The sequence below is a fragment of the Mustela putorius genome, unplaced genomic scaffold (genome assembly GCF_011764305.1).
Source record: "Mustela putorius furo isolate JIRA1106 unplaced genomic scaffold, ASM1176430v1.1 tig00000430_pilon_pilon_pilon, whole genome shotgun sequence".
In the NCBI taxonomy this organism is placed as follows: domain Eukaryota; kingdom Metazoa; phylum Chordata; class Mammalia; order Carnivora; family Mustelidae; genus Mustela; species Mustela putorius.
The window spans coordinates 7704758-7724177 of record NW_025421377.1 but is presented as its reverse complement, the minus strand read 5'-3'; the positions used below and the strand labels follow the sequence as shown (position 1 = coordinate 7724177).

General features: G+C 42.4%; 1 protein-coding gene across 1 annotated transcript in view; it reads right to left on the bottom strand.

Annotated features, from left to right (window-relative positions):
* TMEM165 (transmembrane protein 165) overlaps nt 1–19420 on the bottom strand; it is a 31901-nt gene that overhangs the window by 11068 nt on the left and 1413 nt on the right. Inside the window, exon 2 of the mRNA XM_004775504.3 lies at nt 6195–6420. Coding sequence (XP_004775561.1) covers nt 6195–6420 — 226 coding nt within the window. The remainder of the gene's footprint in view (nt 1–6194; nt 6421–19420) is intronic.

The window sequence follows — 19420 nt, the reverse complement described above, 5'->3', positions numbered from 1 at the left end:
CAATATTTCCACTTTCTTGATCATTTCTAAATACAGCCAGTTAAATAAGACACTTCTAAGGAAAAGACTAATGTGTATAAGAAGAGTCATTGGATAAATTTCAGAGAAACTCTTTTTGGTATACTTGATGGTTTCCAATTCTCTGCTTTCAACAAAATCAAGAGCAGTATTTAAAATCTTACTTAGTGTTACTGCTAGCTGGTAAACCATTAAACATTATTGTGATGACAGACCAGTATATAATTTTTAGCCTAAAACTCAGGAGGACGCCAATGAACTGAGCACAGTTATAACAAAATTTCTTACTATCTACTTATTTAGGTCAATAAAATTTCCCCGCCTTTAACTCTCTATTAAAAAAACATGAAGATTAGAGTTGAGGCTAAACCTAACTTCATTTAGTCAATAAAAATATTCGTCCACAGACATATAAACTAATTAAAAGAACAGTTCTGGGGCGCCTGGGTGGCTCAGTCGGTTAAGCATTTGACTTTTGATTCTAGCTCAGTTCTCAATCTCAGGCTGAAGTCAAGCCCCATACTGGCCTCCACACTGGGCACAGAACCTACTTAAAAACAAACAGTTCAATCATTTCATTAAGACATGCATGTCCAAATTTGAAAAAATGTTTTAGGTAGTGTGATATACTAGCTAAACATATATAATATAAATGTATTTAGTTTGTAATATATTTTGCATTTAATCAACTGTGTACTATTAAGAACTGTAACTTCATCTATAAACAATATTAACATTTGGAGACTTAAAGAAAACTGTCAGTCTCGGGTGCCTGGGTGGCTCAGTGGGGTAAGCCTCTCTCTGCCTTCGGCTCAGGTCATGGTCTCAGGGACCTGGGATCAAGCCAGGACCATCATTGGGCTCTCTGCTCAGTGGGGAGCCTGCTTCCCCCCAACCCTGCCTGCCTCTCTGCCTACTTGTGATCCCTCCCTCTGTCAAATAAATCAATCTTAAAAAAAAAAAAGAAAAAGAAGAAGAAGAAACTGTTAGTCTCTTTTAAAATTCAATTTATGGGGGCATCTGGGTGGCTCAGTTGGTTAAGCCTCCGACTCTTGACTTCTGATCAGATCGTGATCTCAAGGTCCTGAGATCAAATCCCACACCAGGCTCTTCACTCAGCGAGGAGTCTGCTTGAGATTCTCTCTCCCTCTCTCCCAGCCCACCCCACTGCATGTGCACACTCTCTAAAATAAATCAATCTTTTAAAAAAAATTTCCATTTGTATGCATATTTGTGCAGCAGATGACAGTGTTGACCAAGCTAGATCTGAACAAGCAAAATCCGTAAAAGATTTTGAGGCACAGAGTTATAATCATTTCAAAAATAAAATTCTCTGGTATTATTCAAACTCATTCCCAACACATGACTTCACCAACAACTCGCTCCACTTTTCCTATTCTCTATATCAAAATTTGCTTTGGGAAAAAAATAGTGTTTTTATTATGAATTATGAATAACACTAAAGCAAACTTCTAAAATGTGAGAAGAAGTCAGATTATTTTAATCTGTAAAATATTCATGTGTAATAGGTTTAACATGACATAAACCTTAACAGACATCCAAGCAGCCAAAAACGAACTTGCTCTGTACTTGAAGAACTAGCTTCCATGCAAGGTCGGAGAGGTGCGGAGGGGTGAAGGACCCAGCAGCCGCAACACTACACAGACCTCAGCCCTCCAAGGGAAATGGGAACTCGGCGTGATCGTCTCCACTCCACAGAGGGGGCACTGAGGCTCGCTGGTTAAGGAACTCATCAGGAGGCCACTACTAGCAGTGAGGTTCCCACCAAGGCCTGACTCACAGGGGAAAGCTGTTTTCCGCCCAACTGGGTCGCTTGGGGTGGTTTCTGAAACAGAGACTCAACTATGCTTCATGATTTTCTTAAGTTTACTTTCTCATGGTCTAATTCTTTGAAAAACTGAAGCCGATACAATAGTAACAAACTGGGACTCTGAGAACATTTCATCCCTGTATTTTAATGGGTAAGAAGAGCTTAATCAAACACAACAAACTTAAAGTGACTCTTGTTACTGATTACCATATGTCCTTCAACAGTTACTGCTTTCCAACATGCCCTTGAAATGTCCTGCAATCTATAATCCTCTGTTGTGACTTGAGTCCTATTTCTAAGAAATCAGACAGAAGCTTATCTGGACTGAAAAACAAACAAACAAAAAACCCCACAAGGGTATACACAGGCAAACCAAGGATAAAAAACTAGCGAATAAATGAGGAGTATGGATCTTGGCTGTGATGAGCTGAAATTTTTTTAAATTACTGTTATGTTAGTCACCATACAGCACATCATTAGTTTTTGATGTAGTGTTCCATGATTCATTGTTTGTGTATAACATCAGTGCTCCATGCAATCCGTGCCCTCCTGAATACCCATCACCAGGCTCACCCATACCTCCTCCCCTCTAAAGCCCTCAGTTTGTTTCCCCACATCCATAGACTCTCATGGATCATTTTCCCCTTCCTTCTCTTAATGTCCTCCATGCTACTCCTTACGTTCCACAGGTAAGTGAAACCATATAAGACTTTGTTTGACTTTTAGCATAATCTCCTCCAGTCCCATCCATGTTGATGCAAAAGTTGGGTATTCATCCTTTCTGATGTCTAATATTCCATTGTGTATATGGACCACATCTTCTTTATCCATTTGTTTATTAAAGGGCATCTTGCCTCTTTCCACAGTTTGGCTATTGTGGACATTGTCGCTATGAACATTGGGGTGCATATGGCCCTTCTTTTCACTACATCTGTATCTTTGGGGTAAATACCCAGTGGTGCAATTGCTGGGTCACAGGGTAGCTCTATTTTTAATTTTTTGAGGAACTTCCATACAGTTTTCCAAAGTGGCTGCACCAATTTTCATTCCCACCAACAAGTGTAAGAGGGTTCCCCTTTCTCCATACCTTCAAGAACACTTGCCATTTCTTGCCGTGTCGATTTTTGCCATTCTAACTGGTGTAAGGTGGTATGTCATTGTGATTTTGATTTCAATTTCCCTGATGGCTAATGATGATGAACACTTTTTCATGTGTCTGTTGGCCATTTGTATGTCTTCTTTGGAGAAGTGCCTGTTCGTGTCTTCTACCGATTTTTTTTTTAAGATTTTATTTATTTATTTGTCAGACAGAGATCACAAGTAGGCAGAGAGGCAGGCAGCAGGCAAAGAGAGAGAGAGAGGAGGAAGCAGGCTCCCTGCTAAGCAGAGAGCCCAATGTGGGGCTCCATCCCAGGATGCTGGGATCATCACCTGAGCCAAAGGCAGAGGCTTTAACCCACTGAGCCACCCAGGTGCCCCCTTCTACTGATTTTTTTTGACATTATTATCTGTTTTGTGTGTGCTGAGTTTGAGAAGTTCTTTATAGATCTTGGATATCAGCCCTCTGTCTATAGTGTCATTTGCATATCTTCTCCCATTCTGTAGGTTGCCTCTTTGTTTTGTTGACTGTTTCCTTTGCTGTGCAGAAGCTTTTGATCTTGATGAAGTCCCAAAAGTTCATTTTCCCTTTTGTCTCCCTTCCCTTTGGAGACAAGTCTTGAAAGAAGTTGCTGTGGCCAATGTCAAAGAGGTTACTGCCTATGTTCTCCTCTAGGATTTTGATGGATTCCTGTCTCACACTGAGGTCTTTCATCCACTCTGGATGAAAAAACAAAGAGTTTATCTTTGTGTCTGGTATAAGAGTACGGTCCAGTTCCATTCTTCTGTATATAGCTGTCCAATTTTCTCAGCACCATTTACTGCAGAGACTGTCTTTTTTCCACTGGATATTTTTTCCTGCTTTGTTGAAGATTAGTTGACCATAGGGTTGAGGGTCCATATCTGAGCTCTCTACTCTGTTCCACTGGTCTATGTATCTGTTTTTGTGCCAGTACCAATGCTGTCCTGGTGATCACAGCTTTGTAATATAGCTTGAAACCAGGCAATGTGATGCCCTCAGCTTTTTCTTTTTCAACATTTCCTTAGCGATTCGGGGGTCTTTTCTTGTTTCAAATTTTAGGATTGTTTGTTCCAGCACTTAGAAAAATGCCATTGGCATTATGATTGGGATGGCACTGAAAGTATAGATTGCTCTGGGTAGCATAGACATTGTCACAAAGTTTATTCTTCCAATCCCTGAGCATGGACTGTTCTTCCATCTTTCTGTGTCTTCTTCAATTTCTTTCATGAGTGCTTTGTACTTCCTAGAGCATATATTCTTTACTTGGGTTAGGTTTATTCCAAGCTATCTTGTGGTTTTGGTGCTATTGTAAATGGAATCCATTCTCTAATTTCTCTTTCTACAGTTGTATTGTTAGTGTATCAGAAAGCAACTGATTTCTGGACGCTGATTTTGTATCCTGCCACATTACTAAATTACTGTATGAGTTCTAGTAATTTGGGGATGGAGACATTTGGGTTTTCCACATAGAGGATCATGTCATCTGTGAAGAGGAAGTTTGACTTCTTTGCCAATTTGAATACCTTTCATTTCTTTTTGTTGTCTGATTGCTGTTGCTAGGCCTTCTAGTACTGTGTTGAACAACAGTGGTGATGATGGGCATCCTTGTCATGTTCCTGATCTCAATGGGAAGGCTCTTAGCTTTCCCCCATGGAGAATGATACTCGCTATAGTTTTTCATAGATGGATTTTATGAAGTTGAGGAACGTTCTCTCTATCCCAATACTCTGAAGAATTTTAATCAGGAAAGGATGCTGTATTTTGTCAAATGCTTTTTCTGCCATCAATTGAGAGGACCATATGGTTCTTGTCTCTTTTCTATGTCTTCTGTCACACTGATTGATTTGTAAACATTGAACTACCCTTGCATCCCAGGGATAAATCCCACCTAGTCATGATGGATAATCCTTTTAATGTACTGTTGAATCCTATTAGCTAGGATCTTGTTGAGAATTTTGGCATCCACATTCATCAGGGATACGGGTCTCCAATTCGCTGGTTTTGGGACCAAGGTAATGCTGGCCTTATAGAAAGAGACTGGAAGTTTTCCTTCTGTTTCTATTTTTTGAAACAGCTTCAGGAGAACGGTATTATTCCTTCTTTGAATGTTTGGTAGAATTCCCCCAGGGAATCCAACAGGCCCAGAACGCTTGTTTTTTGGGAGGTTTTTGATCACCGCTTCGATCTCGTAACTGGTTATTGGTCTATTCAGGTTGTCAACTCCTTCCTGTTTCAGTCTTGGCAGTTTACAGGTTTCCAGGAATGCATCAACTTCTTCCAGGTTGCTTAATTTATTGTGATATAGCTGTGAATAATAATTTCTGATAATTGTATTTATTTCCTTTGTGTTAGTTGTGATCTCACCCCTTTCATTCATAATTTTATTAATTTGGGTCCTTTCTCTTTTCTTTTGGGTAAGTCTGGCCAGTGGTTTGTCAGTCTTATTAATTCTTTCAAAGAACCAGCTTCTAGTTTCATTAACATGTTCTACTGTATTTCTTTTATTTTTTTTTTAAGATTTTATTTATTTACTTGACAGACAGAGAACACAGGTAGGCAGAGAGGCAGGTAGAGAGAGGAAGGGAAGCAGGGTCCCTGCTGAGCAGAGAGCCCGATGCGGGGCTCGATCCCAGGGTCCTGGGATCATGACCTGAGCCGAAGGCAGAGGCTTTAACCCACTGAGCCACCCAGGTGCCCCTTCTACTGTATTTCTGATTTCTAATTCCTTGACCTCTCCTCTAATCTTAATTATTTCCCTTCTCATGTGTGGGTTAGGTTTAATTTGTTGTTGATTCTCCAGATCTTTAAGGTGTAAAGACAGTGTGTGTATTCAGGACATTCCTATTGTTTTGAGTGAGGCTTGGATGGCTATGTATTTCTTCCTTAGGACCACCTTTCCCATACGCAGTAGGTTTTGGATCTATGTGTCTTCATTCTCATTGGTTTCCATAAATTGATTAAGTTCTTCTTTGATTTCCTGATGGGCTTGAGCAGGATGGTCTTCAGCTTCCAAGTGTCCGAATTTCTTCCAAACTTTGAAATTTTAATTTTAAAAGTATAACATGGTTTTTAGTAATGTACGTAACTGACACTATTTTCTGTTTACTTAATTCTATAACTGTGTCAACCCAAGTGCACCTGACTAGCTAGTCAAAGACTCAGTGCCCCACACCATGCTTTCTCCTTAATTCAATAAGGTCATGAGGAAGAAAAAAGCACACTCACCTGATAAGCACGTCATTAGGCCCAAGGCCAGCATAGCCCCAGCCAACACCGTCAGCCGATTATAGCGCATTGCCATGATGGCTGCTATAAAAAATGTCTTATCACCCAGTTCAGACACAATGATAACTGATATGGCAGCAACAAATGCATGGATAAATCCCAAGTTCGTCTGAGTAGCTGGATCTTCTTTATTGCCATGATCCGGGGCAGCTGGTGTAAATCCTTTCTGAAATAAAAAAGATACATACAGCTGTATCAGCTATTTTTTGGAAAAAATCGTTACTTAAAATTCTTTTAGTTTTGGATGTGAATTGAAGTTTTTCTGTCACTGTCATTAACTCACTAAGGACTCTGAAAGCCATTTGTAACGACTGAAACTTCTAACTGATAGATGCTACAATGCAGATCCAAGTATAATTCTGCAAAATAATTTTTTAAAGGAGACCAGCTATAGCCAAATAATAAAATTACTCTATTTCCCAAACATTTGAGATTAGTTCTTAGCTATGTCTCATTCAGATTTTTATTTGTAACTTGAATGGAAGAGTCAGATATGTTTACCAAACATTCAAGTCAAAGAAAGCGGAGAGAAGCTGCTTTAACATTTTACAGGACAAAATAGGATAGAAAGTTCTCAACAGGCTAGAGCAAGAAATGGCTCTAGCTGTGATTTAATATAGCTGGACATAAAAATACATAAAGAACTTATAAAATACCAAAAAACCCCAATAATCTGATTAAAATGGGCAGAGGACCCGAAGAGATATTTTTCCAAAGACATCCAGATGGCCAACAGCCACATGGAATGGCGCCCCACATCACTCATCACCAGGGAAATGCAAATCACAACCACAATGAGGTACCACCTCACACCTGTCAGAATGGCTAGGATCAAAAAGATACACATGTTGGTGAGGATGTGGAGAAAGAGGAACCCTCGTGCACCTGGTGGGAATGTAAACTGATGCAGCCAATGTGGAAAACAGTACGGGGGCTCTTCAAAATCTTAAAAATAGAACGACCCTATGAACCAGTACAGAGTATTTACCCAAAGCAAACAAAAACGCTAATTTGAAAAGATCTATGCACTTCTATGTTTACTGCAGCATTATTTAAAATAGCTGGACAGGGAAAGAACCTAAGTGTTCACCAACAAAAGAAGAAACAGTATTTTCTCTCTCTCTCTCTCTCTCTCACACACACATACACACACACACACACACGCACACACGCAATGAATATTACTCAGCCATTAAAAAAATGAGGCTTGGGGCTCCTGCATGGCTCAATCCGTTAAGCATTTGCCTTGGCCTCCTCACGTCATGATCCTGGGGTCCTGGGATCAGGGCCCTGAGTCTGGCTCCCTGCTCAGTGGGAGTCTGCTTCCCCCTCTCCCATTACCCCTGCTTGTGTGCTCTCTCTCTAATAAATACATAAAGTCTTTCAAAAAAAATGAGATCTTGCCACTGCAACAACATGGATGGACCTAGAGGGTATTATGCTAAGCGAAATCAGAGAGAGACAATAACATCTGGTTTCACTTACGCATAGAATCTAAAAAAACAAAACAAAAAAGCAAGCAAAACACAGGAACAGACTCATAATTGCAGAGAGCTGATAGTTGCCAGAGGGGTGGGGCTAGGAGGACGGGCAAGATGGGGGAAGGGGAGTGGGGGTCCAGGCCTGCAGCTATGGAGGGAGTGCATCATGGGAAAGAAGGGGACAGCCCCGGGAATACAGTCAACGGTGCATGGTTACCTTGTCTGGTGACAGACAGTAGGCACACCTGTGAGGTAGCAAACATACAGAGCTGTCGCATCACCATGCTGTGCACCTGAAACTCATGTAATGCTGCGTGTCAACTACACGTCAATAAAAAAAATTAAAACTGTTAAAAAGATGTACACATATAGAGCTGGATATATGATAGTGCTATGCCAGTATCTAAACAATCCTAGGAGGTGTCCTGTGGTCTAATAAAAACGACAAACCTGGGGCGCCTGGGTGGCTCAGTGGGTTAAGCCTCTGCCTTCGGCTCAGGTCATGATCCCAGGGTCCTGGGATTGAGCCCTGCATCGGGCTCTCTGCTCAGCGGGGAGCCTGCTTCCCTCTCTCTCTCTGCCTTTCTCTCTGCCTACTGTGATCTCTCTCTGTGTTAAATGAATTTAAAAACACACACACACACACACACACACACACAAAAACGACAAACCTAAGTCTTGGTTGGCATTAAGGTCACTTTAAGCTGAAATGTGACCATGCTCCAAGAAGCAAGAAGTACCTGAAGTACTTTTTAATCGGTAGGAACAAGTCCATTATTCTGTGCTGCCCAGCTGCACACTATCTGTGCAGTCCTAAACAGTTCTGGGGCACCACCGTGGAGAAGGCCCTGCCCCCTGAAGATCATCCCAGACAGAAGAGGCTCTCAAGCTAGATAGAGGGTGGCAGGCTGTTGTGAGGCCACGACCAGCCTGTGTCAGCTAAGAATGTTTTTTATAGAGGCATCTGGGTGGCTCAGTCATTAAGCATCTGCCTTCAGCTCAGAGCATGATCCTGGGATCAAGTCCCGCACTGGGCTCCCTGGTCCTCAGGAAGCCTGTTCTTCCTCTCCCTCGCCCCCTGCTCGTGGCCCCTCTCTGGCTACGTCTCTGTGTGTGTCCAAAAAATAAAATCCTTAAAAGAAAGAATTTCTTTTACATTTTTAAGGGGTTCCAAAAAATAAAAAGAGAGACAGAAGGGGGAGAGATGAAGAAGGAAGGGAAAACCATGCAACGGAGATCTTAAAAACCTAAAATATTACCTGGCCCATTAAAAAAAAAAAGTTTCCAACTCAGGCTCTAAAACAATCAAAGAAGGGACAAGGAGAAACCAGGTGCCTATGTTCCCACGGCCGCAAAAAGTCTGCGGGTCTGTATCTACACTGCGGGGCCCCAAGAAGTAGCACTAGAAAGTCACAGGTGCTAGCTTTAGGGGGCAGATTTTAGCTTACCCCAGAGAAAAGAGTTCTCCCCCAAGATAGCCATGTGAAGCCATACTGGATGGCTAGAGAAGGCAGCCAGTCTCCTCCTCTGAGTTCCAGAGAAGAGGACCTCCCCTCACGGGACATGCACTGTGTCAGAGGTCCGCCACCGGGACCATTTTGTCTCTCAAGGGTCTTAATGCAATGTCCAGAGACACTGTCACAACTGAGGGTGAACTCCTGGCATCTGACAGGCAAAAGCCACAGGTGCTGCTATGGACAGATCGCCATGCTCAGGACGGCCCCAACCTCCACAGCGAAGAATTCATCTCTAGTTCCCAGGCTGGGAAACTGCGGACTAGACAAATCGCTTTTGAATGTCCCCTCCTAGCCTAACAGCCAACCTTTAATTAACTTCTAAAGCCCATGAATCTCTAGAAACCTAAGAGATGAAAAAGAGAAAGAAACTCCAGAAACACATATGATATTTGACAGGGTAAAAAACAGAAGTATTTTGATTTACAAAGGTCCTAGTCAGAGATGTCAGAGGTAAGAATAAAATTCTAAATTCTTAGTGCACATGGCATTCCTCAACTCACGACAGGAACGGGAGTCCCAATTCCACAGTAAAGATGATTAAGATTTAAGCATTTATCAGACGAGACCTCTGAGCTAAAAACTGGGGCAATTTAATGTTTTAGAAAATATCTGATGTTAGGACTAAATCAAAAGGACAGCCTTGGAAGCCAGCTCTTTATTAACCAACTACCATTTTAAGAAATTCTTGCTTTCTTGGGCACCTGGGTGGCTCAGTTGGTTGAGCAACTGCCTTCAGCTTAGGTCATGATCCCGGAGTCCAGGGATGGAGCCCCACATCAGGCTCTTCTCAGCGGGGAGTCTCCTTCTCCCTCTGACCTTCCCTCTTCTCCTGCTCTCTCTCAAATAAACAAACGCTTAAAAAAAAAAAAAAAAAAGAAAAGAAAAGAAAAAGAAATTCTTGCTTTCTCTCCATGACCATTTTAGCTCCATCTATGCTGACGGTCCTTTAAAGATGAGCTTCCTTTCTCTTCAAATACCCTAGATCATTAAGCATCATTAAAAAAAATAAGCATTTCAACTTGGCTCTCATTAATACAACCATTTTCCTCCTCTATGAAGGAATTTCACTGTAAAGTATTTAGGAGCTGAAATCCAAGAAAATGTTTAGGAATAAATATACACCATTTATAATCAATTAGCTCTAAGCTCAAAACCAGAAAATGTTTACTTTTAAAAACACAGGGATCAAAACTGCATATTCTCCCGACCTTATAATTCCCAACCATAAAGCCCTGGATTTATTACTCAGCCTGTTTCTCAGTGATATGACGACAAAATAAAACTTGCCTTCCAAGGACAACAAAACAAAAAACCACATATTCTTAAAAACTTGCTATATACACAACACAAGAAAATCAACCTGCAGCTTTTATCATATATTAGGCTAGTCTTGGATATCCAAAAAAATAGTGTTAAACCACCAACCACTGTGATAAGAATTGAAAACCAAAGCATCAGGGTATTACGGAGGTCGATTTTGAAACTTTAAAAAATTTTTAAAGTGCTAATAACAAGGTGAGAAAATGATCACTGGTTGTCAAAGACCTAACTGCTTACAATGTGCAGGGAGCATCTCCTTTTTCTAATTCACCTTCAGGATAACTTGCAGTGGTTTAATGCGTGGCTCTGGAATCAGACTGCCCGGGCCCACAGCCAAGGCCTTACCACTTACTGTACGACCTTGGGCCCGGAAGCTTACCTCCCCGTGACTCAAGCTGCAGGGCTGCTGTGAAAATTAAATGAGCTCCCACACAGAAAGCTTTAGGATGACGCCTAGCCACACAGCAAGCACTCAGGGACACACAGCAACCACAACGTACCACAATGGCCAGTTTCATCCCTGTAAAACGAAATTGGTTAAGTTGGTCACTAACGATGAGCCTCACGGTCCCTATGGAAGGATGGGCCAGAGCAGCAGTGTCCAGCAGAAAATAACACAAGCCACAGAATTTACATTTTCTGGTAACCACGTTTTAAAAATGTAAAAACAGATAAAGTTATTTTTAATAATATTTTACTTAACCCGACATAGCCAAAGCACTACTCTGGGAACACGGCATTCCTTTTTCTCCACACCGGCATGGCCACATGGCTCGGGCTAAAGTTCTGGGCAGCGCAACACAAGAATCTGTTGAGCTTCTGATAACCAACAGCCTTAAGTCACGCAGTCCTACTGCCCTTCCTACATCTTTTTTCTGATTCGCCTTGGTTCCTCAAGATCCAGCTTACAGAGAAGCACGTAAGCAAGGCCTAGCCCGACACCTCCCACCCCTAACCACCTGCGATCCTCAGGAGAAAGTGAATGCATTCCGTGGGCACGGCAGGTACACGTCTGAAGCGAAGTTTACGATAGGAGCCCTAGGGGAGTTCATCTCTCTGTACTAGAAGCATGTGCAAATGTACTGTCATCCGTAGTAACAGACGACAAAGTAACTAAATGTCCATCACAAAGTAACTAAATGTCCATCGACAGGGAACTGGTTAAACAAAGGGTCGCTCTGTGTATCAGAATGTTTTCTAAAACAGAAGAAAAGTAAAAATTAGAATGTTTTCTAAAACAGAAGAAAAGTAAAAATTAGAATGTTTTCTTTATACCAATAAAGAAAAATCGGGAAGGTATTTTTTAAATTGGAAAAAAGCAGCTATTATGCGTGTAGTCATTGTATGTGTGTGTGTGGAGGGGCGCGGAGGGAGGGCAGTATAGGGCGCTGTTAATGCACGCCAGGTCTCAGTGATCAGTTAACAGAGGGTGTTTACAGGAAAGAAACCAGGATGACCACAACAGGAGTCGGCAAACTTTTTCTTAAAGGGACAATGTTTAATCTCACGGGCGACAAAGTCTCTGTGGTAACTACGCAACTGCAGATGTTGGAGCTGGAGAACAGCCACAGAGAAGACTTTAATGAAAGAGCATGGCTCTGCTCCAGTAAAAAACTTTTATGGGGCACTTGGATGGCTCTGTGGGTTAAGCCTCTGCCCTTGGCTCAGGTCATGATCTCAGGGTCCTGGGATCAAGCCCCAAATCGGACTCTTTGCTCAGCGGGAAGCCTGTCCCCCCCCCCCCGCCTGCCTCTCTGCCTACTTGTGATCTCTCTGTTAAATAAATAAAAAAATAAAATCTTAAAAAACAAACAAAAACAAAAAACAACCTAGGAGTCAGTGGTAAAACGTAGTCAGCTGACTCCTCAAACTAGAATACAAGAGGAGGAGGAGACATACTGTTTCACTCTATGTTCTTTGTACTTGTGGGGTTTTTTTGGTGTTTTCCATACACATGACTACACCTGCTGTGTATCGCTTCAAAAATCTCTCGACCCAATCTCTCGCTCTGCTTATGGAGAACCAATTCTTCAAAGGCTATTCATGGGTTTCAGGCAGGTTCAACCAGAAAGCAGGGGCTCTGCACCCCTTCACTGCCTGGCAGTCTGGAGGAGCTACACCTGTGGGGCAACCTTTGACCAACGCTGGAAGTGGGCTCTCATTTTGTCAGCCTCCCTGAAGCCTCAGCAGGATTCGGGACCAGCCGCTCCAACTTCAAAATGCACCGGGGCACATGCCCTTACCTCACTGCAAGGACTGACAACTGGAAAGATTACAGGCATGTTCTGGGAAAAGGGAGTAAACCCATCAGATGCATGGCTGGGGTAAGACGAGGAAGATAAACTGAGCCGAGACTGAAACTCCTGTTTGTTCTGACCAGCAAGAAGCCCTGAAAAGTCTGAGCAGAAGCCACAAATGCGATCAAGGCACTGTGGCTAGTAGATCAGGGCAGAAAGCAGAGAAGGCTGGCAGCCACTGGACCAGTGAATGAGATCAGCCGCATAAGACCAATGTTGAAGACACTTCAGAGAAAGAACAATTCTGCACATGATGGAAAGGGAAAACATCAAGAGAACTTTAAAAAGTGGTGGTGGTGGGCCGGGGGTTGTGGGGGGAATGGATCAAAGATGATGGTAAGGTTTTCTGCTGGGTGTACTAGGAAGAATATTTATATTCCTACAAAGTGTGTGGGCAAGTGGGAAAATAATAAGGTTTAGTTTCAGATATGTTCACCGGGAGGCAGTAAAAAGCATTTCAAATGAAGGCTTCCAAGAGGCCACCAGAACTGGGACATCTGAGCGGAGTCCAGCCCAGTCTCGAAGTGTGCGTCTGCTTGCTGACAGCCTGCACTCATCAGCTAGGGCTCTGCGAGTAGATGGGATTTCCAAGGGGAAGGGAAACTAGATTAAGTTGAAAAAATGAGCCTTAGAGAAAGTCTTTACCTGGGGGAGGGGGCAGAGCAGGGGAGGCGGGGCCGGGGGGGGGGGGGGGGGGCAACACACCACAACTGTCTTAAACAATCAGAGGGCCAGGCAGGAGAGCACCACAGATGGTCAAGTTAGGGGCAGGCACCACTCGCTCAGCTACTAACTAGATGCCAAGTATTTTAATATATGCTGTTTAACCAGCTTCTCAAAACACTGAGCACTGGGACGCCTGGGTGGCTCAGTTGGTTAAGCAGCTGCCTTCGGCTCAGGTCACGATCCCAGTGTCCTGGGATCGAGTCACACATCGGGCTCCTTGCTCCGCGACGGGGAGCCTGCTTCTCCCTCTGCCTCTGCCTGCCTCTCTGTCTGCCTGTGCTCGCTCTCTCTCCCTCTCTCTCTGACAAATAAATTAATCAATTAATTTAAAAACAAAAACAAAACCTGAGCACTGTTATCTCAACATAATGTAAGAGGAGAGACTGAAACTTACTAAGACTCAAGGACATCCGGCCAAGATGGGGTAAAGGCTCTTAAAGAGGAGGGTGAACAGTGTGAAATGAGAGCTGAAAAGGACCCCAGAATATAGCAAGTAGGGAGGTCTAGGTACCCTTCAAAACCGAATTTCAGTGAAAAAACAAAGACCGAAGCCAATAAGGAAGACTAGAGTGAGGCAAAAGAGCAGTTAATTCCCTAATCAATCCCCAGTGAGAAATATGGTCAAAGGGCGCCTGGGTGGCTCTGTGGGTTAAGCATGTGCCTTTGGTTCAGGTCATGATCCCACGGTCCTGGGATCGAGTCCCGCATCAGGCTCCCTGCTCAGTGGGGAGCCTGCTTCTCCTCTCTCTCTGACAAATAATTAAATAAAACCTTTCCAAAAAATCTGATTTCTAAAACTGAAGAATATAAACAAACACAGTCAAGTAGTTAAGTTATTGGTCTTTTTCTCCCCTTCTCCAAAAAGGAGAAGACTATGGGCTGGTGTCAGCAGACAGAAAGGAGCCGACCAAAGGGAGAGAATAAAGACCGTGAGGAGGGCGAGTAGCAGAGGTCAGAAGAGAACAGGCACAGGGACACGGAGAAGAGGCGCAGGAAGGATGGCAGTCTGGCCCCACACACGGAAACAGGCAGGAAGTGGAGATGCTCCAGGCCGCTCACAGGCAGGGACTGTAACTCTGGGATCCACTATCCAGTTACACTGGAAGACCAGTCAGTGGTGAAACACAGTGTCTGCCTTCGTTCAGATACCACCATTTCAGTATTTGAATTTGGGGGTCAGATGCAAATGTTTTATATCTTGAGTTGCAAAAAAAAAAAAAAATTGCTGAATAAGACTCATACTCAATTAAAATTAGTTCCAAACTGAAAGATGGAGCTGGGGGGGGGGCGGCTAAGTTCTTCCTTTAGAAAGTGTTCCTTCTCTTGATCTTCAAGAGAAGGATGAACATGCCGACAAGGCAAACAATAGCTCCTACTTGAGTCCTAGAGTTCAGATGTGCACACCGGCGGCAGTGACCTGAAAGAAAGCAGCCTGGGGACCCCAGGGGCACCTCCATGAGGCTGCCCATGCCTATGAAACAAGGACTGGTCTCCCTGCAAGAAAACAGCAAGAAAGCCGATCGACAAACGTCATCATATAAGAGGTGAAATCTGGAGATAAAGGGGTCTAGAGGAAAATGTTTAGAATTGGCTGAGAACGGTCTCCTCACTGTTACTTTACCATATCAAGTCAGAAATGCCTTTCCCACAAGATGGAAAATGTGCACAAAAATACATGTGCAACTTAAATAAGACACCATGGAAAAACCTGGTTTTAAAAGACTTGTACAGGGGCGCCTAGGTGGCTTAGTGGGTTGAGGCCTTTGCCTTTGGCTCAGGTCATGATCCCAGGGTCCTGGGATCGAGCCCCACATCGGGCTCTCTGCTCAGCAGGGAGCCTGCTTCCTCCTCTCTCTCTGTCTGCCTGACTACTTGTGCTGTCTATCAAATAAATAAATAAATAAATAATCTTAAAAAAATAAAAATAAAAATAAAAGACTTGTACAGGTGCCTGGGTGGCGCAGTCAGTGAAGCATCAAGACTCTTGATTTCAGCTCAGGTGGTGACCACAGGGTCCTGAGATGTAGCCCTGTATCCTGTGACCCGGGCTCCAGTTTCAGCAGGGAGTCGGCTTGAGATGCTCCCTCTCCCTCTGCCGCTTCTCCTGTTCATATATGCTCTCTCCCTAAATAAAAAGTTTTTAATTAATAAGCAAATATAAAAAATAAGAGATTGTATTTAAAGATAAAATTGTGTTTTATTATAAATTTCACTAGAATGTCTTTTTATCTGTGAATGGTTAGGTTTGATGTTATTTTTCATGTTACTTGTTAATTCGTATTAGAATACTATGTATTTAATAGATTTTTGTAAATGCATTTTAATGAGTTAAACCTTATTTTTGTTAATTTTATAATGTATTTATAAAGTGAGATTTGAAATGTATTAAATGTATTTAGCTTCACTGATTTTTTTTAATTGCTTTGACAGTAGAATACCACCAAACAAAATCTGTAACATAACGATCACTTCATTTTGACAGAGCAATCATGAGTAAGACAAGAGTCACCTGACAGCCTCTATCTTTGCTATAAAGAGGCTAGAACTGAGCAGTTGGGGTTGGGCGGGATGGAGCATGAGTGCAACCTCATGAAAAGGGAAAGATGTTTTGAGGCGCCTGGGTGGCTCAGTGGGTTGAGCCGCTGCCTTCGGCTCAGGTCATGATCTCAGGGTCCTGGGATCGAGTCCCGCATCGGGCTCTCTGCTCAGCAGGGAGCCTGCTTCCATCTCTCTCTCTGCCTGCCTCTCAGTGTACTTGTAATTTCTCTCTGTCAAATAAATAAATAAAATCTTAAAAAAAAAAAAAATGGAAAGATGTTTATAAAATTACCACACAGGTAGTGATCTGAAGGGGCACAGGCACCCGAATGCTTACAGTAGCAATGTCCACAATAGCCAAACTATGGAAAGAACCTAGATGTCCATCAACAGATGAATGGATAGAGAAGATGTGGTATATATACACAATGGAATACTATGCAGCCATCAAAAGGAATGAAATCTTGCCATTTGCAATGACATGGATGAAACTAGAGGGTATTAGGCTGAGCAAAATAAGTCAATCAGAGAAAGACAAACATCATATGATCTCTCTGATATGAGAATTTGAGAAGCAAGGTGGGGAGTTGTGGGGGGCAGGGAAGGAAATAATGAAACAAGATGGGATCCGGAGGGAGACAAACCACAAGATACTCTTAATCTCACAAAACAAACAGGGTTGCTGGGGGGTGGGGGGTGGGGAGAGTGTGGCTGGGTTATGGACATTGGGAGGGTATGTGCTATGAATTGTGTAAGCCTGATGATTCACATACCTGTACCCCTGGGACAAATAATATATTATATATCAATACAAAAATTAAATAAATAAAAAAATAAAATATTGCACAGAAGGCCTTCTCACAGTTCAAAGATAATAAATAAAAGAAATGTCAAGAAACAGTAAAGCAGAAATACAGTAACAAGAATTTGTACTGGGTGAGGTAATAGGCTTTTGTGGCTTTATCAACTGTGCTATGCAACCAGAGCAGTTCTGTGGACATCCAGAATACGCAGCTAACTGTAAACTGCCTTATAAAATCTGTCTGAGGGTGCCTGGGTGGCTCAGTGGTTAGGCTGCTGCCTTCGGCTCAGGTCATGATCTCAGGGTCCTGGGATCGAGTCCCGCATCGGACTCTCTGCTTGGCGGGGAGCCTGCTTCCTCCTCTCTCTCTCTGCCTGCCTCTCTGCCTACTTGTGATTTCTCTCTGTCGAATAAATAAATAAAATCTTTAAAAAAATAAAAATAAAAAAAAATAAAATCTGTCTGATCTCCCTCAACTAAATGGACCTAAGGCTTCTTGGATTACATGCTCTGCCCAGGGAAAGAGAAAGAAAGAAAGAAAGAAAGAAAGAAAGAAAGAAAGAAAGAAAGAAAACAAACAACTAAGTAAATCACTAGAAGCAAAAACTGCATAAATGAAAAGGATCCAAGTGACCAACAACTGCTCTTCCCATGAGTTTGTAAACTGGGGTTTATTTGTAACTGTCAGTAGAGAGTGAAGCCCCAACTTTTTTAGCTGATGGGGGGGGGGGACACAATGTAGAAAGCCCTGTCAGAAGTTCAGTTATCTTGCTTCAAAGTATCCTGAGGTATAACATTTTCATAACACATCCTACATGTGAATGTCTACCAGTGAAGGAGAGATTCTCCTCCACCCATTTTCAGAAGTCCACTCTCACACAGCAGCATGAAAAAAAGTAAATTTAAATGACCTACCCTTTTAAAAGCTACTGGATGTAGCTGCAAAGCAAATTGGTTGAAACTTCCAGAGACCCAGCAACAATCAGCCCTTGCCTATATAGTTATTAAATTGAAGTCTGACCATATCTTATTTATAATAGGACAAAAAAACAAAGGATCCTTAAATTACGTAGTTTAGAAAACATGTTTTAAAAACATGTTTAACTAAAACATGTTTTAGTTTAGAAAGAAAAATCTCTTCCAAAATGCTGTAGCACCCTAGAGAAAAAACCTGAGCCTCATCAAAACATTAGATGAAAACATGACTAAAACAAGATAATCAGATTCTACCACAATATAGAACAATTTAGAATAAATTCCTATCTTTGGGCACCTGGGTGGCTCAGCAGATTAAGTGTCTCCCTTCTACTCAGGTCATGATCCCTGGGATGAGCCCTGAGTAGGGCTCCTTCCTCAGCGGGGAGCCTGCCACTCCCTCTGCTTGTGCTCCCTAACACATAAATAAATAAAATCTTAAAATAAAAAAAAATTCCTATCTTAAAAGAACCACCAAGAATACAGCTGACCCTTGAACAATGCAGGATTAGAGGTGCTGAGCCACCCCCCAACACACAGCGGAAAATCTGCATATAACTTTGGGCTCCCCCAAAACTTTACTAATAGCCTACTGCTGACAGAAAGGCTTATCGATAACATACACTGATATCAATTAGCACGTATTTTGTATGTTACACACATTTTACGCTGTGTTCTTGTAATAAAGTAAGCTAGAGAAAAGAAAATGTTACAATCGTAAGGAAGAGAAAATACATTTACAGTACTGTATTGAAAAAAACCCACATATTAGTGGACCCATACACTTCAAACCCATTGTTCAAGGGTCCAGTGTGTGTCCAAATATTTAAGACAAAAATTATATTATATTGTGCCTGTCCCTTCCCTTCCCATCTCCAGTTTTAAAGACAAGGATCCTTAAGTCCACGTAAATACAGTCCTAGCACACTGCTGTCTTTATTTTACAAGGCTAGATTTTTCCTTGCTGCCTAAAAAGGTATTATTAATAGCCCCACCTACCACTATTTATATCTCAAAAATCACTATGCGACTAAAACTATGATGATGAAAGGCCTGGAATGTTACATTCAAAATCTCTCTCACTCACAAAGTTACTTAACCAAAAGTAGTCTAGTTTGAAAATACTGAGTTAATGACAGATAATGAGCTTAAATGACACAAACCTAAAGGATAAACACTAAGAATACATTTGATGAATCAGCATTTTAGTTCCATTTCATAAGTGGAAATGGCTAGCCGGGTCAGCTGAGCCCGGGAGTGACAGGCAAGAGAGAAATCACTTTTAACTACAAGTTTTAGGGCTACTCGTCTTCAACGAGTAGGTATCTGCTGGTTCTGGAGAGGTGGGGACGGTTCCGACAGCCCGCCCCAAGCTCAGGAAGCATTTTTAGGAAGGCTCCCTGCTGGGGAGACGGGCCACAGAGTACGTGGCACATGTCCAGGCTGAGTGGTTTGAGTACTGCCTATGAGCAAGGGAGTGGTGTCCAAAAAGCCTGGAGGCTGACTTGGG